This window comes from Aspergillus clavatus, genomic scaffold, assembly GCF_000002715.2.
Source record: "Aspergillus clavatus NRRL 1 1099423829804 genomic scaffold, whole genome shotgun sequence".
Lineage (NCBI taxonomy): Eukaryota > Fungi > Ascomycota > Eurotiomycetes > Eurotiales > Aspergillaceae > Aspergillus > Aspergillus clavatus.
In genome coordinates, this window is record NW_001517095.1 from 28,351 (window position 1) to 45,434 (window position 17,084).

General features: G+C 46.3%; 6 protein-coding genes across 6 annotated transcripts; 3 read left to right on the forward strand and 3 right to left on the reverse strand.

Moving 5' to 3' along the window:
- Nucleotides 1-802: 802 nt before the first annotated feature.
- Nucleotides 803-3,400, forward strand: ACLA_095270 (putative meiosis protein MEI2; the record flags this gene model as incomplete). Its single annotated transcript, XM_001270019.1, has 8 exons — nt 803-1,201; nt 1,260-1,694; nt 1,801-2,163; nt 2,222-2,257; nt 2,307-2,373; nt 2,790-2,944; nt 3,003-3,108; nt 3,171-3,400. 8 exons carry the CDS (start codon nt 803-805, stop codon nt 3,398-3,400), a joined length of 1,791 nt encoding a protein of 596 aa, XP_001270020.1.
- A 1,750-nt stretch (nt 3,401-5,150) lies between these two features.
- las21 (mannose-ethanolamine phosphotransferase LAS21) lies at nt 5,151-8,122 on the reverse strand (the record flags this gene model as incomplete). Its single annotated transcript, XM_001270020.1, has 7 exons — nt 5,151-5,710; nt 5,774-6,769; nt 6,833-7,203; nt 7,264-7,391; nt 7,462-7,750; nt 7,817-7,861; nt 7,923-8,122. 7 exons carry the CDS (start codon nt 8,120-8,122, stop codon nt 5,151-5,153), a joined length of 2,589 nt encoding a protein of 862 aa, XP_001270021.1.
- Nucleotides 8,123-8,802: 680 nt separating this feature from the next.
- ACLA_095290 (DUF2423 domain-containing protein) lies at nt 8,803-9,342 on the reverse strand (the record flags this gene model as incomplete). Its single annotated transcript, XM_001270021.1, has 2 exons — nt 8,803-8,954; nt 9,159-9,342. The coding sequence occupies 2 exons, from the start codon at nt 9,340-9,342 to the stop codon at nt 8,803-8,805; spliced, it is 336 nt and encodes a 111-aa protein (XP_001270022.1).
- Nucleotides 9,343-10,176: 834 nt separating this feature from the next.
- On the forward strand, nt 10,177-11,806 carry ACLA_095300 (Siz/PIAS RING finger protein; the record flags this gene model as incomplete). Its single annotated transcript, XM_001270022.1, has 6 exons — nt 10,177-10,270; nt 10,325-10,396; nt 10,455-10,780; nt 10,868-10,973; nt 11,026-11,251; nt 11,308-11,806. The coding sequence occupies 6 exons, from the start codon at nt 10,177-10,179 to the stop codon at nt 11,804-11,806; spliced, it is 1,323 nt and encodes a 440-aa protein (XP_001270023.1).
- Nucleotides 11,807-12,451: 645 nt separating this feature from the next.
- On the forward strand, nt 12,452-13,315 carry ACLA_095310 (trafficking protein particle complex subunit; the record flags this gene model as incomplete). Its single annotated transcript, XM_001270023.1, has 4 exons — nt 12,452-12,681; nt 12,837-12,954; nt 13,038-13,127; nt 13,184-13,315. The coding sequence occupies 4 exons, from the start codon at nt 12,452-12,454 to the stop codon at nt 13,313-13,315; spliced, it is 570 nt and encodes a 189-aa protein (XP_001270024.1).
- Nucleotides 13,316-13,838: 523 nt separating this feature from the next.
- Nucleotides 13,839-15,301, reverse strand: ACLA_095320 (malate dehydrogenase; the record flags this gene model as incomplete). Its single annotated transcript, XM_001270024.1, has 8 exons — nt 13,839-13,979; nt 14,044-14,188; nt 14,244-14,328; nt 14,388-14,765; nt 14,827-14,914; nt 14,985-15,095; nt 15,181-15,238; nt 15,285-15,301. 8 exons carry the CDS (start codon nt 15,299-15,301, stop codon nt 13,839-13,841), a joined length of 1,023 nt encoding a protein of 340 aa, XP_001270025.1.
- Between the last annotated feature and the right edge of the window lie 1,783 nt (nt 15,302-17,084).

The window sequence follows — 17,084 nt, forward strand, 5'->3', positions numbered from 1 at the left end:
CCGCAGCTTGAGGCTGTATTGCACAGGTAGTGGCCTGTCTTAATTATATAGGATACAGTCTTGTGGGTGTCTATGAATAACTTTACCCCCTCTTATTTTCTTTCATTGAAGCGGCTCATCAGACTGACTGGGATTTCTCTCTCTCTCTATCATATCTGAGGAAGCCTTTGGTCATCAGCAATTTAGTGATGTTCTGTATGCTCAGCACCTGTTCTGGTATGGTGATTATGCTGCGTATTAACAGGGTCTTTACACATTACAAGAGCTCAGGCCCTACTAGAGTGTTTACTCCATTCTCCACAAGCTATTACTCCTTGAACAATCAGGTCTGTCTTCATCACATATCTTCACAAAATCCCCTTGGAAGTCAACGCACGCCCGGTGTTCTTCTAGCCAAGCACTTTCTCTGTCAATCTGTACCAAGTTCCGACCTCAAGCCATCTTTACCATTTTACTTCCCACCGTATTCGGATTTTTCGTGGCGTTTCGAGGCTGACCTTGTATCGTAATCTCGGATATCTGGAAAGGACCAGAACCTTGAGTCCATCCCTAACATAGGGAAATCCGGTCACGAATGATGAGAACCAACAACTCCTCTCGTGGATTGAGTAGTCCTTGCTCTACGAATGAGGGGATTTCTCCTAATGGATCACCCGATACCAAGCTTACGGCGTATTCTCCTGAAAACATCCGATCTAAAAGCCGTCCTGAGTCCAGCATTGGAGTCTCACTGGCTGATGTCGGATCCCGCAAGCTTTATTCGATGTGAGTGCAGCAGAATACACAGTTGCGAAGCCTACTAATGGCTACTAGAAACCCCTCTGATCCTTTTCTTATACCAACAACCCCATCCAACCGGCTGCGGCTTTCTCCGACTGCGGCGAACTTCACACCTACCGAGATCACCAGGCCCGTTGTCAGTGGAGATCAGCTGAATGATCTGGCCTGCAATCACCCGGGCCTTGGCCACTTGAATGGTCAAGCACTAGCTGGGCCTCGTGCAGGTGGTAGCAGTTCTCTGAGTATTACTGGACTGAGACTACCAAATTACGGACCTATTGGTCGTGCTCCTGCGATTCAGAAGGCTTATGAAGCAGGTATGGTCGCCGATAACATGGAATCGGAGAGACGAAATCGTGCATTTGCCATTGATAACGTTCCGACCAATCTCAACTACATGTCTTTGGCCGGTTTTTTCAACGTAAGTATTCGAATTGGGATGCTTCATAATTGGTCCAGATTCTGATTGGGAGAAAAAGCGTCGGGAATTTGTAACTCTCAGAGGGCTGGTACTTACCGAACTTAGCTCTTTAGGTAGGGTCTATGTGGCTTTCACAGATAGTCGGGAGGCGAAAAAGGCCATCGATAAAGTCCGGCTTCTTCGACCTGACTGGCATATGTTCCCTCTTTCCACGAAGGAATATGTGCAACACTCTGAGCCGTCTCTTCTTTCGCAAGCATCTGATTATGAAGGTCAACTGCTTGTATCTGTTTATTACGATAGCCGGAACCCGACTTTTAACCCACATGCTATAGCAAATTCACTACAGGCCCTTGCGACGACATTCGGGGATGTCAAGTCATTCAAGCCTTTGCTTAAGGGCCAAGAAAATGTCAGTGAGTTCCACCTGGAATTTTTCAATTCGCGCGACGCAGAGAACGCTATGGTGACCCTAAATGGCACTACCGTTGATGTAAGTCCCTATCTGTACCGCGCCCTACCATTCCATCCCTACTTTGTCACAACTCAAAGAGATGTAGAAGTATGACGAGGCGCACAGCTAATGAGTTGATCAAAAGGATTGCATTCTCGAGGCTATTCTTTTCAGACCTGATGTTGGTGAAGATACTGCATTGAATGCTCTTACAAGCCCATCTCCAGTGAAAGATGGGCTTTCACGTTACAATGTTCCCCCCTACAGAAACAGCTCATATGTTTCAGGACATTCTTTTCGCACGCCTTACATGGAGCTTAGCCCAACCGGACGCTCTACTGTCCCTTCAGGCGAGCATGCTGATCTCATTGATTGGATGTCTAGGGCGGGCGAGGGAATCTTGCCTTCTCCCCGCCGCGAGATTACTCGTTATCCTGACGCCCGTATAATCAGCCAGAATGCTGTGGATATTGAAAGAATACGCCTTGGCTTGGATGTACGTACAACGGTATGTATCAAACTCATTTGTGGTGAAAAATTCTGGATTGACATATTCCGATGAACAGATCATGCTTCGCAATATTCCAAATAAGATCGACCAAGTAGGTACGGACCATTATGGAGCTGGTCCAATGCAATTGACGCACTTAGACCATGCTGAAGGCCATTGTCGATGAAAGCAGTCATGGCAAGTATGATTTCATGTATTTGCGCATTGGTACGAAATGGGCCACTCCCCTCATCTAGTGATGTAAACGAATTTGACTTATCATGCAGACTTCGCAAACAACTGCAAGTGAGTTGCTTGACCTTTTCGTGCATAGCCTTCCGTTGTGGTGGTGCTTATCTGGTCAGTGTCGGCTATGCTTTCATCAATTTTGAAGACGTGAGTAGCTGTCCCGCGGCCTTCTGTCTTTTTTCTTTTCTTTTTTCTTTCGAAATTTCTGACAGACCAATAGCCGATTGATATAATCGATGTCAGACTCCCTGTTCTTATAGTTCTGCCGGTTATGACGCTGATTACAGAGCAGTTTGTCAAAATGCGCGCTGGGCGTTCCTGGTATGGGCCTTTCTTCTTCCATTCTTCTGATCCCACAATAATACGTTCGCAGGAATTGTTTCAATAGCGATAAGGTCGCGGAAGTGTCGTATGCGAGTTAGTACCATGCTACTGTGATCAAATTCCCTCTCTAATGTTTTTGTCAACAGCAATTCAAGGCAAAGATTGCCTCATACAAAAATTCCGAAATAGCTCAGTCATGTTAGAACATCCATCGTTTCGTCCGAAGGTCGGCGTTATACCCCAAGACATGGTGACAATGCACATGAAGCTCACGGAGTGTGCAGATTTTCCATACCGGCACTGGTCCTCTTGCTGGTACAGAGGACCGTTTCCCGGGACCAGACAACCCTTCAAAGATGCGTCGTAGTATCGAAAATGCGGAACATATTGGTAAGACCCTGTGACATGAGGCCGGCCGGGGCATTCTAAGTGCTGACATGAGATGTCTTTAGGATTGTTCGCCCCACGTGTTGGTCAGCAATACCGTGATGAGCAACGTCGCCGGCGTTCACAATTTGATCGCGGAACCACTGCCGCTGAGCGGGAGGTAGTTTACGTTCGGACGATGTCCCCAAATCCCTTTGGCGTCACCAATGGTCTGAGAAGTGCGCCCTGCACGTATCCCACATCAACCATATGGTACGATCCGACCATTCCTGAGCGCGGTCCAAAGACGTCCTAATATCGTCCACCTGACCAAGAGTTATCTTCAATCGGAAAAACCTCCGTTCTCACTGGAAAACCCGATAAAATGATTGATCAGAACGCCAATATGATCTTACCAAACACGTGCAATTCCAATTTCAGATTCAATATCGCTGGCGATTCATAATTTGTTGAGATCTTCCCATCCCCCACGAGTTTCTTTTTCTTAGTAGAATAGCCACTTGGAGATGGAGATAACCAGCATTCTTGACCAAGGCGGAGTAGGAAGAAACTATTCGGTGCCCTGGCTGGCATGGATGTTCTCAGTCCGAGTCTGAGTGTTGGGTTCGTCTCAGTTGGATGCCCGTCTCTGTGAGATTTAGGTGTCTTTCCTCCTGGTGTTTATCATCATTCAGAAAATAACAAGAAGAAGAATAAAATCAATTTTAATACTAAGACTAAAGGGAGAAAAGTGGTTTGAGACTCAAAACTGAATTTAGAAACATGTCTTCCTCATTCAACTTGCTCTTGTCCTCTCCAAGTGATCTGCTCTTCAACTATCTTCAATAAATTGATTACCCTAGATCTCGAAATATCTTCTCGGTGCACAGTTTCATGAAAAATGCGTACAGGGTATTAGTTACTCAGAATTGTAGCTAAAAAAAAAAAGTTGTGTGTTTCCAATGATGGAGTAAACACAAAGGACATTCAAAGTAGTTCCGCTCCGCACTTTCCCCTTCTCGATGACCTATCACCGCAGCTTGCATATCAGCTTCCATAGGTACCCCTTTGCTGGATCTTTTATTCACTTTCTAATGAAATCTGAGTACTCAAAATTCAACGTTAAATTGGATGGATAGATGCAGGTGCTATTCTCCTGCTGTCATTGTGTTATAATTTATATTCATTTGTCTAGCACTGTTGCAGCACAAAGAAGACCTTATGGACATTGAAGGGATTCTTGCGATACACTCCCTAATCCATTTGATATTTCACCGAAACAAGAATCAGCACGGCGGAACAAAGTGGTGGAAATGGGTGTCAATCTTGAAACGCTGTACTTTGAGACTTTTGGAAGAACTCAAACATGAACATGATAAGCCGCATACTGTTTGCCTGTATAGGCAGCATCTGGCTTTGCATGTCATACCACACTGCTACTTGTAAGTCTTCACTGAGAATTTGCCTATGGTTCTCGTCTCTGCAGTTTTTTTTCATCGCGACAAAATAGTTTCTGGTTCGACTACTAAAACATGGTTCAGAGCATTTTCTACAGTTGTGGCGGATGGGCAATTTTCAACACTTGGCACAGTATTGTTAGCTGCCCTAGCTCGTCTTACTCGAGCCACAGGGATTGATAAGCAATTGAGATTATCGAATCAAGCGAACTTGGACAATCACCCTTCTTCTCCTTGTATCGAGGATCTACAACAGGAGGATGTCGGAGAAATTATCTCCCGACCAATAGGACCATCGGTCTCTGCTCGGCCATCAAATGTGCAAACAGGGAAGAAAGGTGATCTCGTGAGCTTGCATAGACAGACGGATGATGGAAAGGGTAAAGCGAGTGCGGCTCCAAAGCATCCGGGAAGGAGAAAGAAAGGGAGAAAGAAGAATGTAATTGACGATATATTTGGCGGTCTACTATAATGGCCCTGATCATATGCATAGCATCATGCATCCCACATCAGGGAGTTTATCTGATCAAGACGAAGTCTCGTGTAATCGATATTTATCATTGCCAGGGAAAGACCAAGAGAAACTGTGTATGAAAAAAAAAATGGTGACTACCTAGAGAGTAGCGGCCAGTATATTGCGCCAAATAAGTTGATGACCAGGTGGTTCAGAATAGTCCAAGCCAAAGTGTAAAGGAACTTCGGGGAGAACACGGTCCAGATAAACAAATGCGTCCTCAAAGCTGTACATGCAGCCATGACGAACATCAGAGATGTTGCAATATGAAATGTTAGAAGAGTTACGTGGTCTTTCGTCCTCATACGGGCCTGGGATGATCGGAGAAGCGAAGTACCAGAAACCCACCACATTGGGCCAGCCCAATTGCTTATGAACGTGAGGATACCTACCAGGACCGCATTGTATGTGTCGACCCCGTTGTATGAGTTGGAAAGATCGATAGAAGAAATTGCATTCGAACCTCCCAATGCAAAGAACGTCATATACTGCGAGAGGACGGATGTGATCGTCAATTCAACTGCAGTCAGGTTCATCGAAGCTAGAATCATAGCCTGGAGGCGAAAAATCAAAAAGGTTGGAATGTTGGCGGCTCTGGATTGAGTGATTAAGAGGAGAGTTAGACTTTCATGAAGTACAGTACTGGGGAAAGCCGCTGCTTTTGTTTTTCAATCCAGTCAGTTCTCGCGTAACAGAGACCACTTTGCTTGAAACTTACAGTGTGCCCCACGGAAGTCTCTGTGCCTGTCATTTTTCACATAAACCGATATTAAAATGAGAAGAGCAATGCCGAACTGGACTATTCTGGCGTGCACAAGCAAGCTAGCACTCTGAAGGTTTCTCTGTACCGGTGCTAGAAAACATTCGGCAAGAAGCTCCGGTGAGTCTGAGGCCACAAATACCAGCTTGAAGAAGAATGCGGCCAAGGTCGTCAATATAGCAGTCAGACGCCATATACTGATCTGACGCAGATTGCCACAAAGGTGTATGCACGTGTCGATATAAGTAATCATGACCAAAGCCCAGAAAATATTTTGACGGCGAGGGAAAAACCCTTGGGCGATGTCCGGTTCAGCAGCAAATTTTTGGCCGGTTTGATTCCAACGCCTCAGTACCCGATAAGATATCGCCAAGCCGATACTTCTGCACTTGTTCAGAAAGGCCGCCAGATTCTGGGATTTTGAGGAATCAAGCTGTTGTCGAGATGATTTAATATGCAGGTAGACAGTCCATGCTGTGACGGCCCAGTACCAGAACTGGTGCTCTTCCTCCACATAGCTACTGGCAAACATCATGATACCATAACTTAGGATACTCAATATAAGGAATGCCCCTGAATGTTGAGACTTGGAAAGAATCCTGTAAGTCGGCCCAATTGAGAACAAAACAGCTAGAACCGTGAGACACAACCCCACATAGAGTCTTGATAAATCATAATTGCTAGCAGCGCTGCTCATAAGTTCCTGGGCAGATCTCAAGAAAGGTAACAGAGCCGATTCAATCTCAAGCCAGCTTGGTCTGCTTTTAGTAGTTGGGTGAAGGAATTGTATGGCCCGAAACCAAGCGCACTGGACATGAGCGATGCCCGTTGACAATTGCTTGTTGCAATTTAGAGTGGTCGTGTTGTATTCAAAGCTATGATCAGGGTAAGCCTCTCTGATTGTTGCCATCAATTGGTTTGCGTTTCGAAGCAGAATATCGATCCTGGATGAGCCTACCGCCCAAAAAGCACTCAAATCAACAAAAATTCCAATATATATATGACAAGGGACACTACCATCGTCCCATAGAGTCAGAAACTCGGGAATGAAAACTCCTAGGCTGTTTCGAGGGATAGGCAGCCCAAGAAGCCCAGCCAATGTTGGGGTAATATCCGTTTGCTCGACGGTTCGGTAGTATTGAAACTCGTCGAATGCCTCAACTGGACTTTTGCCAGGAGTGTGCTTATCCTTGAATTTAGGTGAAATAAAAAGCAAGGCCGGCGACGTCTCTCCTGGGGACGAACCGCCATGATTGCCAGCATCATTCATGCCATGGTCTCCACACAAAACGAATAGGGTCGATTGCAAGTGTTCTTCCTTCTCCATGGCAGCGTATATCTTGGCAACAATCGAGTCCATCTCATATTGTTTCGTCCTCATATGAAAGCTGCAAGGCTTACTTAGAATACCGGATTATTCGACATGAGATGCATTATGATTCCCTTACCTTTTCGGGCCAGCTTTATGACCGATGTGGTCCATCCCTAGAAAATGCATGATTAAGGCTGACCAGTCGCTCTGTGACAATTCCCAAGGAACATGGCGAGTAACGTTGTTGTCCACTTCGATAAAGTCCTGCCAAAGAGAATCAATTGATCTATTCTCAGAATATTCGCGTGACCCGCATCTATGAATCGCAACTAACCGACACAAAAAAGCTCGTGGTTCCATCAGACCTACCGAAGAATCCAGGAAATAACTTGAGCCAGGTATCATCACCATACATAACAAGCTGCCGCCCTTGAGCCTTCAATTGTGCCAGCCATGTGTCTTGATACGCAAGCGTAGAAGATGTGTCAGACTCGGCGATATTCAATATTACATCCAAAAAGGATGGGACTGAACCAGTTGTTATTGCCTTGAGCCGAGGCATCGTAACTGTGGGAGAACTAGCATGGGCAGTGAAAGGAAGCGCAGCACCAGAGCGAATAAGACTATTAATCTCAGAAAATATGTATGATCAGGAAAGGTCAGAGGAATCCTTTAACATGGTTGCTAACCTTTGAGTGAAATGAAACTTGGACGTGTTTGAATAAACGAAGTCACTAGCAGTGGGCTTTAGCTAGGTAAATATGATTTAGTCAAATTAAGTACACTTAATCATACCTGCGCAATGCATCAATCACCATGAATATAACTCTATCGAATATCTTTGGTGCCACAGAGTTGAGACCTGCCTCGTCAAAAGTAGCCAACCCAGGAAGTAAAGGTTTGTAGGGGAAGAACCCAGAAGAAAAGGCTATGATAGCTACAGGAATGAGTACATTGGCGATTAGAATCGCCCAGCTTCCCAGCTTGACATTCATGTTGTTCGAGATGAGAGCCGATGGCCCATGCCCTGACCATCAGGGAGCTGCATATAGGAGCAAGTCAAATGTGTTGCGTCTTGAATGTGACCCGTTTCGTCGTGAGTGTATTGTCAGGGTGATCGGGCAAAGATAAAGGTCTCATCTAAGTAATTGGACGCAAGTGAGAACAAGGGGGAAAAAATAAGAGAGTCGAAGTGTCTCTACGGAGTACATTGTAGATAAGTTTATTATTATTATTACAAAGAATCTTAGAGGAGTTGATACGCTTATGCAAGCTTACCTGAATTAGACCGCCTTCTATTCTGGGCTAAGGCTACTTAGCCACCAAGTAGATGACATATGCTGGTGCTTGATGATATGACCTCTGATTGGTGAGGCACAGAGATAGAGTTAATGATATTTATTATGAACGATGAATCGGTTGGTATAATTAGTACATCCACGGAGTATAAAGCACTACAGTATCTGATAGCAACTCAATAATAGATCAAGAATTATCCAGAAAAGTTCGACTCGGCAGCGTATGCCATGATCGAGAGCTTTTACAGAATGTCCTACATTGTGGCTGCCTGTCTTGTGACTTCAAAGTCTCAATGCCTGTTTTTCCAAGTGTGATTAAACTCCAAACGCCATTTTCCCAGATGTTAATCTGTTCCTCTCTCTTCTCCATGATCCTTTCACTTTCTCTTCGAGCTCTTCTTCGCCTTCGAAGGATGTGGGCGAAAGACAATGGACGAACGGGGCTTCTTGCGTTTCTGGATCCGGTCGGATTTATGTGCCCGACTCCGAGTGTGCTCAACAGTTCCTTTGTCAACGTCCATATCTATCCCTAGGATTTACAGCCCTGCATTAGCCATTATTGTTTCTCATGATCATAGAGTTCGTTCCAAGAGAAAAGAAAAGCCCACCTTCATTTCCTTTCGACGAGCGAGGGTCGGCGGGGTTGCTTTGGCCACCTGCATATCACGAGGAATGAGCCTCTGGGCTTCTGGCGAAGCGTTCAGTACGGGTGTGAAGGGCAAGTTCTACATACCAGTTTTCGTAGAGTCAAGTTCCATACTGGAGTTGCCATGCTCCCGAGTTATCGGCTGCGAGGCAAGCTCTTGCAGTTTCGCTGACAGTCTCTCTGTCCGTGCATCAACAGCAGGACCAAAAACTGCTGCTCGTAGTTTCGCCCTGTTGCGCTTGGTGACACTTGCCCGAACACTCTTTGCCATAGTGCTTTGTTCCAAATAATAGGAGCCAACCGAAATCAGTGATTATTTGCCAAATATTAGAACAGGTGGAGGAAGAAAAGGAATCAGTGTGTGCTCAATTAAAATATCCGGTGTTTTATGTCAACACATTATCTGGAATACAAATACTTTTTTTTTTCTCTTTTTCGTTCGCCTAGTCTTGTTCTGGGCCATCTTATGTCATCATATCGGAGACCTTTCTCTCACCTCCGAGATCCTCACTACCTTATGCGCTCGACAAGCTGTTATAAATGTCTCTATCGCATATGCATCCAGTGCCTAAACCCTTCTCATTTGTTTGGTCCATATGCGCCGAGGCAGAATCGTCAGCCAAAGTCAAGCATTGAGATGTCTCTGAGTCAAGCCACCATTATCAGCGCGCTTGTCTTTAATTACGCTTCTTGAATTTCCTTATGTACTCTCCAATATTGCCTACCATTTGCTTCCACCTTATTGACTCAAAATCATGACCTCTACAGCTCATTCACCTGAGCTCCAGAGCGTTACTGCTTTGGTAAAAACTTTAACAAATGCGCAGCTCAAGGACATATTAAGGAGCGAGGGGCTTGCTGTCTCGGGTGTTAAGGCTTCACTACAACTTCGAATAATCGACTGTTAGTCCTTCCAGGGGTTGTCTAATCTTTGATTTCCATTATTAGAGCTTTGGCTGACTGTTCTCAATGACTAACTAGATATTGAAAGACTTGCGCAAGGCGGGCATACCGAACGTTATGATAGCCTAAGGAGATTCATTTATGCCACAGCACATCGCTCAATACCTGGGCCGTCCACAATACAGCCTCCTCCAAGTCAACCATGCCAGGCGTCATCTATCGCGCAGTCGATACAAACACAACACAGGCCCACATCTTCAACCGTACCGATGTCGTCGCATGGTTTTACACCTGGTGTGCATCACTATGCTTCTCCGTTCATTTGTAGATATGCGCTTATATTCTTACAGGTCGTGTCACTTTCAAGGATAGCCCATTCTATACTATCCTTGAACACCTGACCCCTACAATTGAATGCAAAAGTGAGTGTGGAGCTTCCAAGATGGTCTTTCCGGGATTTCAATTACTGATCCCGTTAAGTTCGCGAACAAACCAGGGATAATGTGGAGCTTAAGGTTGTTCTTACCCAAAACCTAGCATCGAGGCTACAAAATGACCCAAACTTACGGATCATGGTCTATTGTGCTGCTGACAGTGGCCTCAACCAATACACCAAGTCCGATATTGCTTTCCCACAGCAGGTGGAGCTAAAAGCCAATCTGGACGAAGTGAAGGCGAATTTGAAGGGACTTAAAAATAAGCCTGGCACCACGAGGCCTGCGGATGTGACAAACTATATTCGCAAGAAGCCCGGATATCCTAACAACATTGTCATGACTTATGCGCTTACACAAAAGGCGAGTCCTGTGGTCCCACTCTTCATCCTTTACCTCAATTATTATGAGCTTGATAGGTTTATCGGATCACCTTTTCTTCTTCTGACTTACCTACAGAGTTTTTTCGTGCTGGTGAATCTTGTCCAGCGGCATCCAGTGGAGGAGCTTGTCTCCGAATTGAAGAGGAGGAAAACTATCACAAAGGAGCAAGTATTACGGGAAAGTATGCAAATTATGTTCAAAATCCGATACCAATGGTTTCTAATGGTTCATAGTGAAAAATAAAGCGGAGGATTCTGACATCGTCGCCACATCAACTGTCTTGTCGCTAAAATGCCCTCTATCCACACTCCGGATTGAAGTCCCCTGCCGGACTGTGCTTTGCACACACAACCAGTGTTTTGATGCGTCTTCTTTCTTGCAATTGCAAGAACAAGCCCCCACTTGGTCGTGTCCAGTCTGTTCCAAGGCGACAAGCTTCGAATCATTGCAAATTGACCAGTAAGTCACTTATAGTTTTTAACACCAAGTGAAGTACACTAATATAGAGCCTGTAGGTATGTCGCTGATATACTGCACTCAACACCCCCGGATGCAGACCAGGTCATCATCGAACCAGATGGAAGATGGTCAAATCCACGTGGGGAGGAACTGACCGGGACGGCTGGTGTCACCCCAGCGACGGATGATGACGACGACGAGTTGATTGAAATTAAGGAACCAGGAATTGCGCGTGTAAAGCAAGAGTCGATGCCAGCATCAGGTCTAACTCTGCAACAGACTCCAGCTCAATCGAGGGAGCCATCGGCGACATCATCCGTGGCCCGTTTGTCTACCAATAAGCGCCCAGCATCGCAAGTGATTGATCTGACAGGTAGTGATGATGATGCAGACGATTCCCCAATCAGGCCAGTGAAGCGTCCAGCACTAAATGCTTCTCATAGAGCATTCCCGCGACCAGAGTTTCGCACTGGACAGATAAATGGGGGTGGTTCGTCTTTCCCCAGTCACACTACCTCGGAATCCCCGAATCAAAATGGTGCTTATGATGCATGATCATTTTTGCGAAGCATATCTGTAAGGTGTTGAGGCGTATTTGGGATCAAGCTTTCACAATTACATACTTTTGGCTGGGTCAAAAAGAGGCATCGTGTGTCGATCAGATTTGTAGATGATCGGTTTCTTCAAGTTACTCTAGGCTCAACTCTTGCTGAGTTGCTATGTAGATTGGGTCGTCATTGCTCCTCTCTGCTGAGTGTTCCTACATATGAAAATTTCTTTCTCCAGATGTATCTTTTTCCGGCCCAGAAATAGTCGGACATCAAATCCTAGCAAGACAGCAACAATCATAGCCAATCGAAATCCCAGGACGTGGGATGGATATGATATCTAAGAAGGTAACCATTCCTCAGTCGATAGTTTGTGGTTAGGCAGGCATGAAATATGCATCACCAATAACGTCTCAGCTTGGCTTTTCTGGTCCATGCGGAGAAAGTAAGGTGCATGATTAAGGTCGGGGCCACGAGTTATGAATTACCCCAATTTCTCAAGCCACATTGTGACAAGTTAGGAACTCTCCTCGCAACCACCGAAGATAACGCTATGAACTACAGACTCGATCTGGGATGAAATCCAGCGACTTCTTCTTCTTTATTCTAGAACCCAACGTTGCTCCGCTCTAAGTCACTCCAACTCATCGTGATGTCGTTCGATGTGTCCACCTCATCTCTAAATAACTCCGATCCTCAAGTCCGATATCTGAGCACTTCATGCCTGGATTTCCTTATGATAGAGCTCGTTCCAATGGCCGAGCGCCTAGCCAAAGATCTATCACTTAGCGACAAGATAGCTGATGATGATGAGGCCAGGGAGGCCACATTTTTCCGCCTTGAATCTATCGGCTACAGAGTTGGACAAGGACTGGCGGAACGGTAAGCCAGCGAACACGCTTCGTCTGCTATTTTGACGGTCAATATTGAGCGTTGTCGGAGACTGTAAATTCGTGGATCAAGAATGTTTTTAGACAAGGCTTGACTGGGCGCAAATACAGCTGACTTCAACTTGATATATCTTCCTTATTCCGCAGGTTTTCTCGTGATCGGCCCCGTTTCACAGACAATCTCGATGTCATTAAATTCCTATGCAAAGATCTTTGGATGATCCTTTTTACAAAACAAGTGGACAATTTGAAAACAAATCATCGGGTCAGTATACGAAGCATATCTAGGATCCTTCAATCGGTCGTCTTATACCGACGCGAAGCTAATAGTAGGTTGCTTTCTGTTAGGGCGTTTATGTATTGACAGACAATTCTTTTCGACCTTTTGCAAGGATGAGCATGGCCTCTCGAAGTGATGCTGTCTCGATGGCTCAAGCTGTGGGCAACCCCCATAAACTTATAGTTATGGCCTGCGGTTTCTAATATTCCTACAGTATCTCTGGTTTCCGTGCGGTGTCATTCGGGGCGCTCTATCAAGCATGGGCATAACAACCACTGTTCAAGCCGAAACTTCGGAGCTCCCTGGGGCAACGTTTCAAATTAAAACAGTTCAACCCAGGCCTTGAACGCGTGGGGACAGGATTTTCAACTGGAAAACATCGTGTCACAAGTGATCTGAACTTGAATCTATGGAAAAGCTGAAGTAATAGACACCCCCTTCCTTCGCACGATATGCTTCGACAAGCTCATAGTTCTTTGGTATCCGCAGATATAGGCTGTCTTGAAAGAAGAGGGGCATTTGTTCATTTCCCGCATGCATATCTCTACAAACCTGCATTTTGAGAAAAAAAAAAACAATTTACCCCCAACGACATGCTCATTAATTTGTTTCCGAAAACCTATAGTTCAAAGCCTATCTTTCCGTGATAACACTGATTAGCAAGGCTCTGCCCACATCCACGAACTATAACACAAATTGAGAGGAGAGTGGGAATTGAAGGGGGAGAGTTTTGGGGGGTGGGGGGTGGGGGGGCAAAAAAGGAAAGACAAAACAACAATCAAGCAGGACCATCCAGAAGTGCACTCCATTAAAGACAATGCTGCAGCTGGCCAGTGAAGGTTGTGATTGACAGATGGGGTTGGGCGCGTTTACTTTGGTGGTGGGTTCTTAATGAAATCGATGCCCTTTTCGATATTGCCTTTCAGACCCTTGATGCAAGCTTCCAAGAGCTTCTTCTCTTGCTCTGTGACGCCCTGGAGGATGTTGATGGCCTTCTCCGCACCGTTGGGCTACATCAAGTGTTAGCAACTCTTCAATCAAAAGAGGACTACCTCCAAGGCATCTCCAGCTTACTCCGAGTTCGACCAGGGTCGAGAAAAAGTCGGCGCCAGCTTCCTTAGCAATCTCATCACCGCCAGTGATACCTGGTAAGTAGACGAAGGTGGGCTCGACAATACCAGACTGGCCCTTCGCGGCCTTGATGACGCTCTCGGCAAATCTGTGATCAGTCAGCAACGAAAACGGGTCCTTTTTCGCGACCAGGGAGACCGCACCTGAAGCCAGCATACGCCATTGACAGAGTGGCGGAGCCAGCACCATCTTTAGCCTTGACAACCTCATCGCCTCCGAACTGCACACCTGCGAAGAGATTAGCCCCGATTCGACAAGGCTCCTCTGGATGTAACACAAATACATACGGTTCACGAGCGCGTCATACTTGTCGGCAGGGATATTCAAAGCGGGGGAAGCCTTGCTGAAGAGGGGGACAATTGTCTCGCCAGAGTGTCCTCCGACGACGGGAATCTGGACCGTGGATGGGTCCTTCTGGCCAGAATATTCTTGGGTAAAGGTCTCGGCGCGGACAACATCCAGAGTGGTGACACCGAAGAGACGCTTAGGATCAAAGACACCCTCATTCTTCAGGATCTCAGCGGCGATAGGAACAGTGGAGTTGACGGGGTTGGAGATAATGAGCACGAAAGCCTTGGGGCAGTATTGGGCGATTCCCTTGACGAGATCACGGACAATGCCAGCGTTGACTTTGAATAGATCGTCCCGGGTCATTCCAGGCTTGCCTGTTATGCGAAGTTCTAGTCAGTCACCGAACAACATTATATTGGCCCAGGAGACACCAACGAGGAATTCCAGCAGGGATGACGACAATATCAGTGCCAGTCAAGGCGTGCTTCAGCCCGTCATCCTTGGGAAGGTAACCGGTGATTTTCTGCAGGGACAAGTCAGATATCAGGCCTGAACTCGCGTTCGCCGGATGATTTCATAGAGCGGGCACGTACAGCGACGGAGGAGATGTGAGAAAGATCCGCAGCGACACCGGGAGTGTTGACAACGTCGTAGAGAGCAAGCTCATCGACCAAAGGGCAGGCCTTCAGCAACAGGGACAGCGGCTAGATATCGAACCAAACCGGACGTTAACATGACATTTTTTTACATTGCTGTGTAAAATCGACGGAGGGGGTATGGAATACGGACCTGGCCAATGCCACCAGATGCTCCAAGAACAGCTATCCAGTACGCGTCAGTACGTTTCCTGATGCAAAACCCCCTTCGGAAGGGAGAAGACCATTCAAGAATACTTACCAGCCTTGACCATGTTGAAGGATGGGAAGATCTTTTTTGAGATAAGAGGGTGAGCGCGAGGTCTTGAAAAGTACCAGACAACAAGACAGTGATCACGCAATAGGAGGAGGTGAGTGGACAGGGGGAGGAAGAGGATGAATTGATCTGAAGATAAAAGTGAAGGTGAAGATGACAACTCTGGACCAGAAAGCAGGAGCTTAAAGGGAGAGGAGATTGGGAAAGGAAAGAAGAGAGTGGGGGGTGGAGCAGCAGTGGAAGAGGAGGGAGGGGGAGGGGTAAGAAGGAGGGGTAATAACTAAGAGTACTACTAAGGTACTTGGGTCTTGGTAGTCTTCAGGGTAGAGGAGGAGTAACACAAATAGCCTGCCTACCTAGGTAAGACTAGGAGGCTAGGTCTAGGAAGGGAACCCGAACAGCAAATACCAAGCCACCACTCCTGGAGAGTCTGGCCCAGGGGGGAAGGGAAGGCAACGGCCGGATAATTGATCAGAAGGGGTCTTCGGTGAGTCGGGAGAAGCTTCCATTTGTCTCTTGTCGGTTGCACAATGCCCATACATACCGTGTGTGAATAGTGTACATAGATATAGATAGGGTATGGTATTCTCTTTACAGCGATGGAAGTGATCACAAATCCAGGGAAACGGGAAATCTTTCTTGTATGGTCCTTTTTCTAATTTGTATTCTGGGACATTCGGCTACTTCTTATAGAAAGACGGATACAGGTACGGAATAAGAGTTCAGATGTACCTACTCTGTAGACGACCGGACTAGAAACTTGCTCATTTCCGTATGGAGTAATCAATCCCACCTACATATATACAGTACCTACCTAGGTAGGCACCTTGGGTATCCTCAATAGAGTGGGGAAGGGGGGTCAGGGTAAATGGCATAGATAGATCAACATTACCCAGGATACCTAGGAAGTCTGGCTGGGGATCACATGTGGGGTTGGGTTGGGACGTGATTTTCGACCCGGGAGAACGTCTGCAATCCGTTGAATATATTTAGACTAAACAGTAGACTAGATACCAGATACTACTAATAGGTTCTTCATGGTCCTGTCGCTGATCGATCCTCCCCAAAAAACTTTCTACCTAGGCTAGAGGTACTCCCATAGTAGGTGAGTAACAGCCGCCGTTATCATACTTCTATCTCAACCGCTAGATGCCTCTTATGACGAGCAGAGAAAGAACCATGTGAATGCAAAGATAGAGCTTCACCTGCTCAACAAGTTTCCATGTCTCCGTCCCTCTTCACATACGCCAGTAACTTGGTCTAACTACAATTATCGAGTCGGTTCCCTCCGGATACACCCCCAGATTCCGGCAATTTTCGTCGAAACATCCGATAATCCCAAGGTCCTCCTCCACTGAAACCTGCCGATGTTGGTCCCTCATTCCATTGACCCATCGTGGGTTCGGAAAAAGGCGGGAGTCGAGAATCTACCTCCGGCAAAAGCCTACAACTTCATACTTGGTGCAAACTTGTCTCGGCCCGAGCGAGACGGCTCTAAGTTGCGTAAAAATCCAGTGCGAGTGCCAATAATAATACAACTGAGCGTGAAGCAGGATACTCGCCATGGCCGTTGAGGCGAATTTGATCTACGAATGGGACGACTTCGATTGACTATAGAGAGCAGACCCTCTCAATCCCCGACTGGAACCTAGTCCTTCCCGCAGGGTACTGGTCTCTTGGTTTCTTTTTTATCATGCGTGAATTTCTTTTTTGGATGGCCTTCCGAGGAAAAAGTAGCCAGGAGCAATATTGCTAGATTACATGGACGCTTCCGCCCTTGA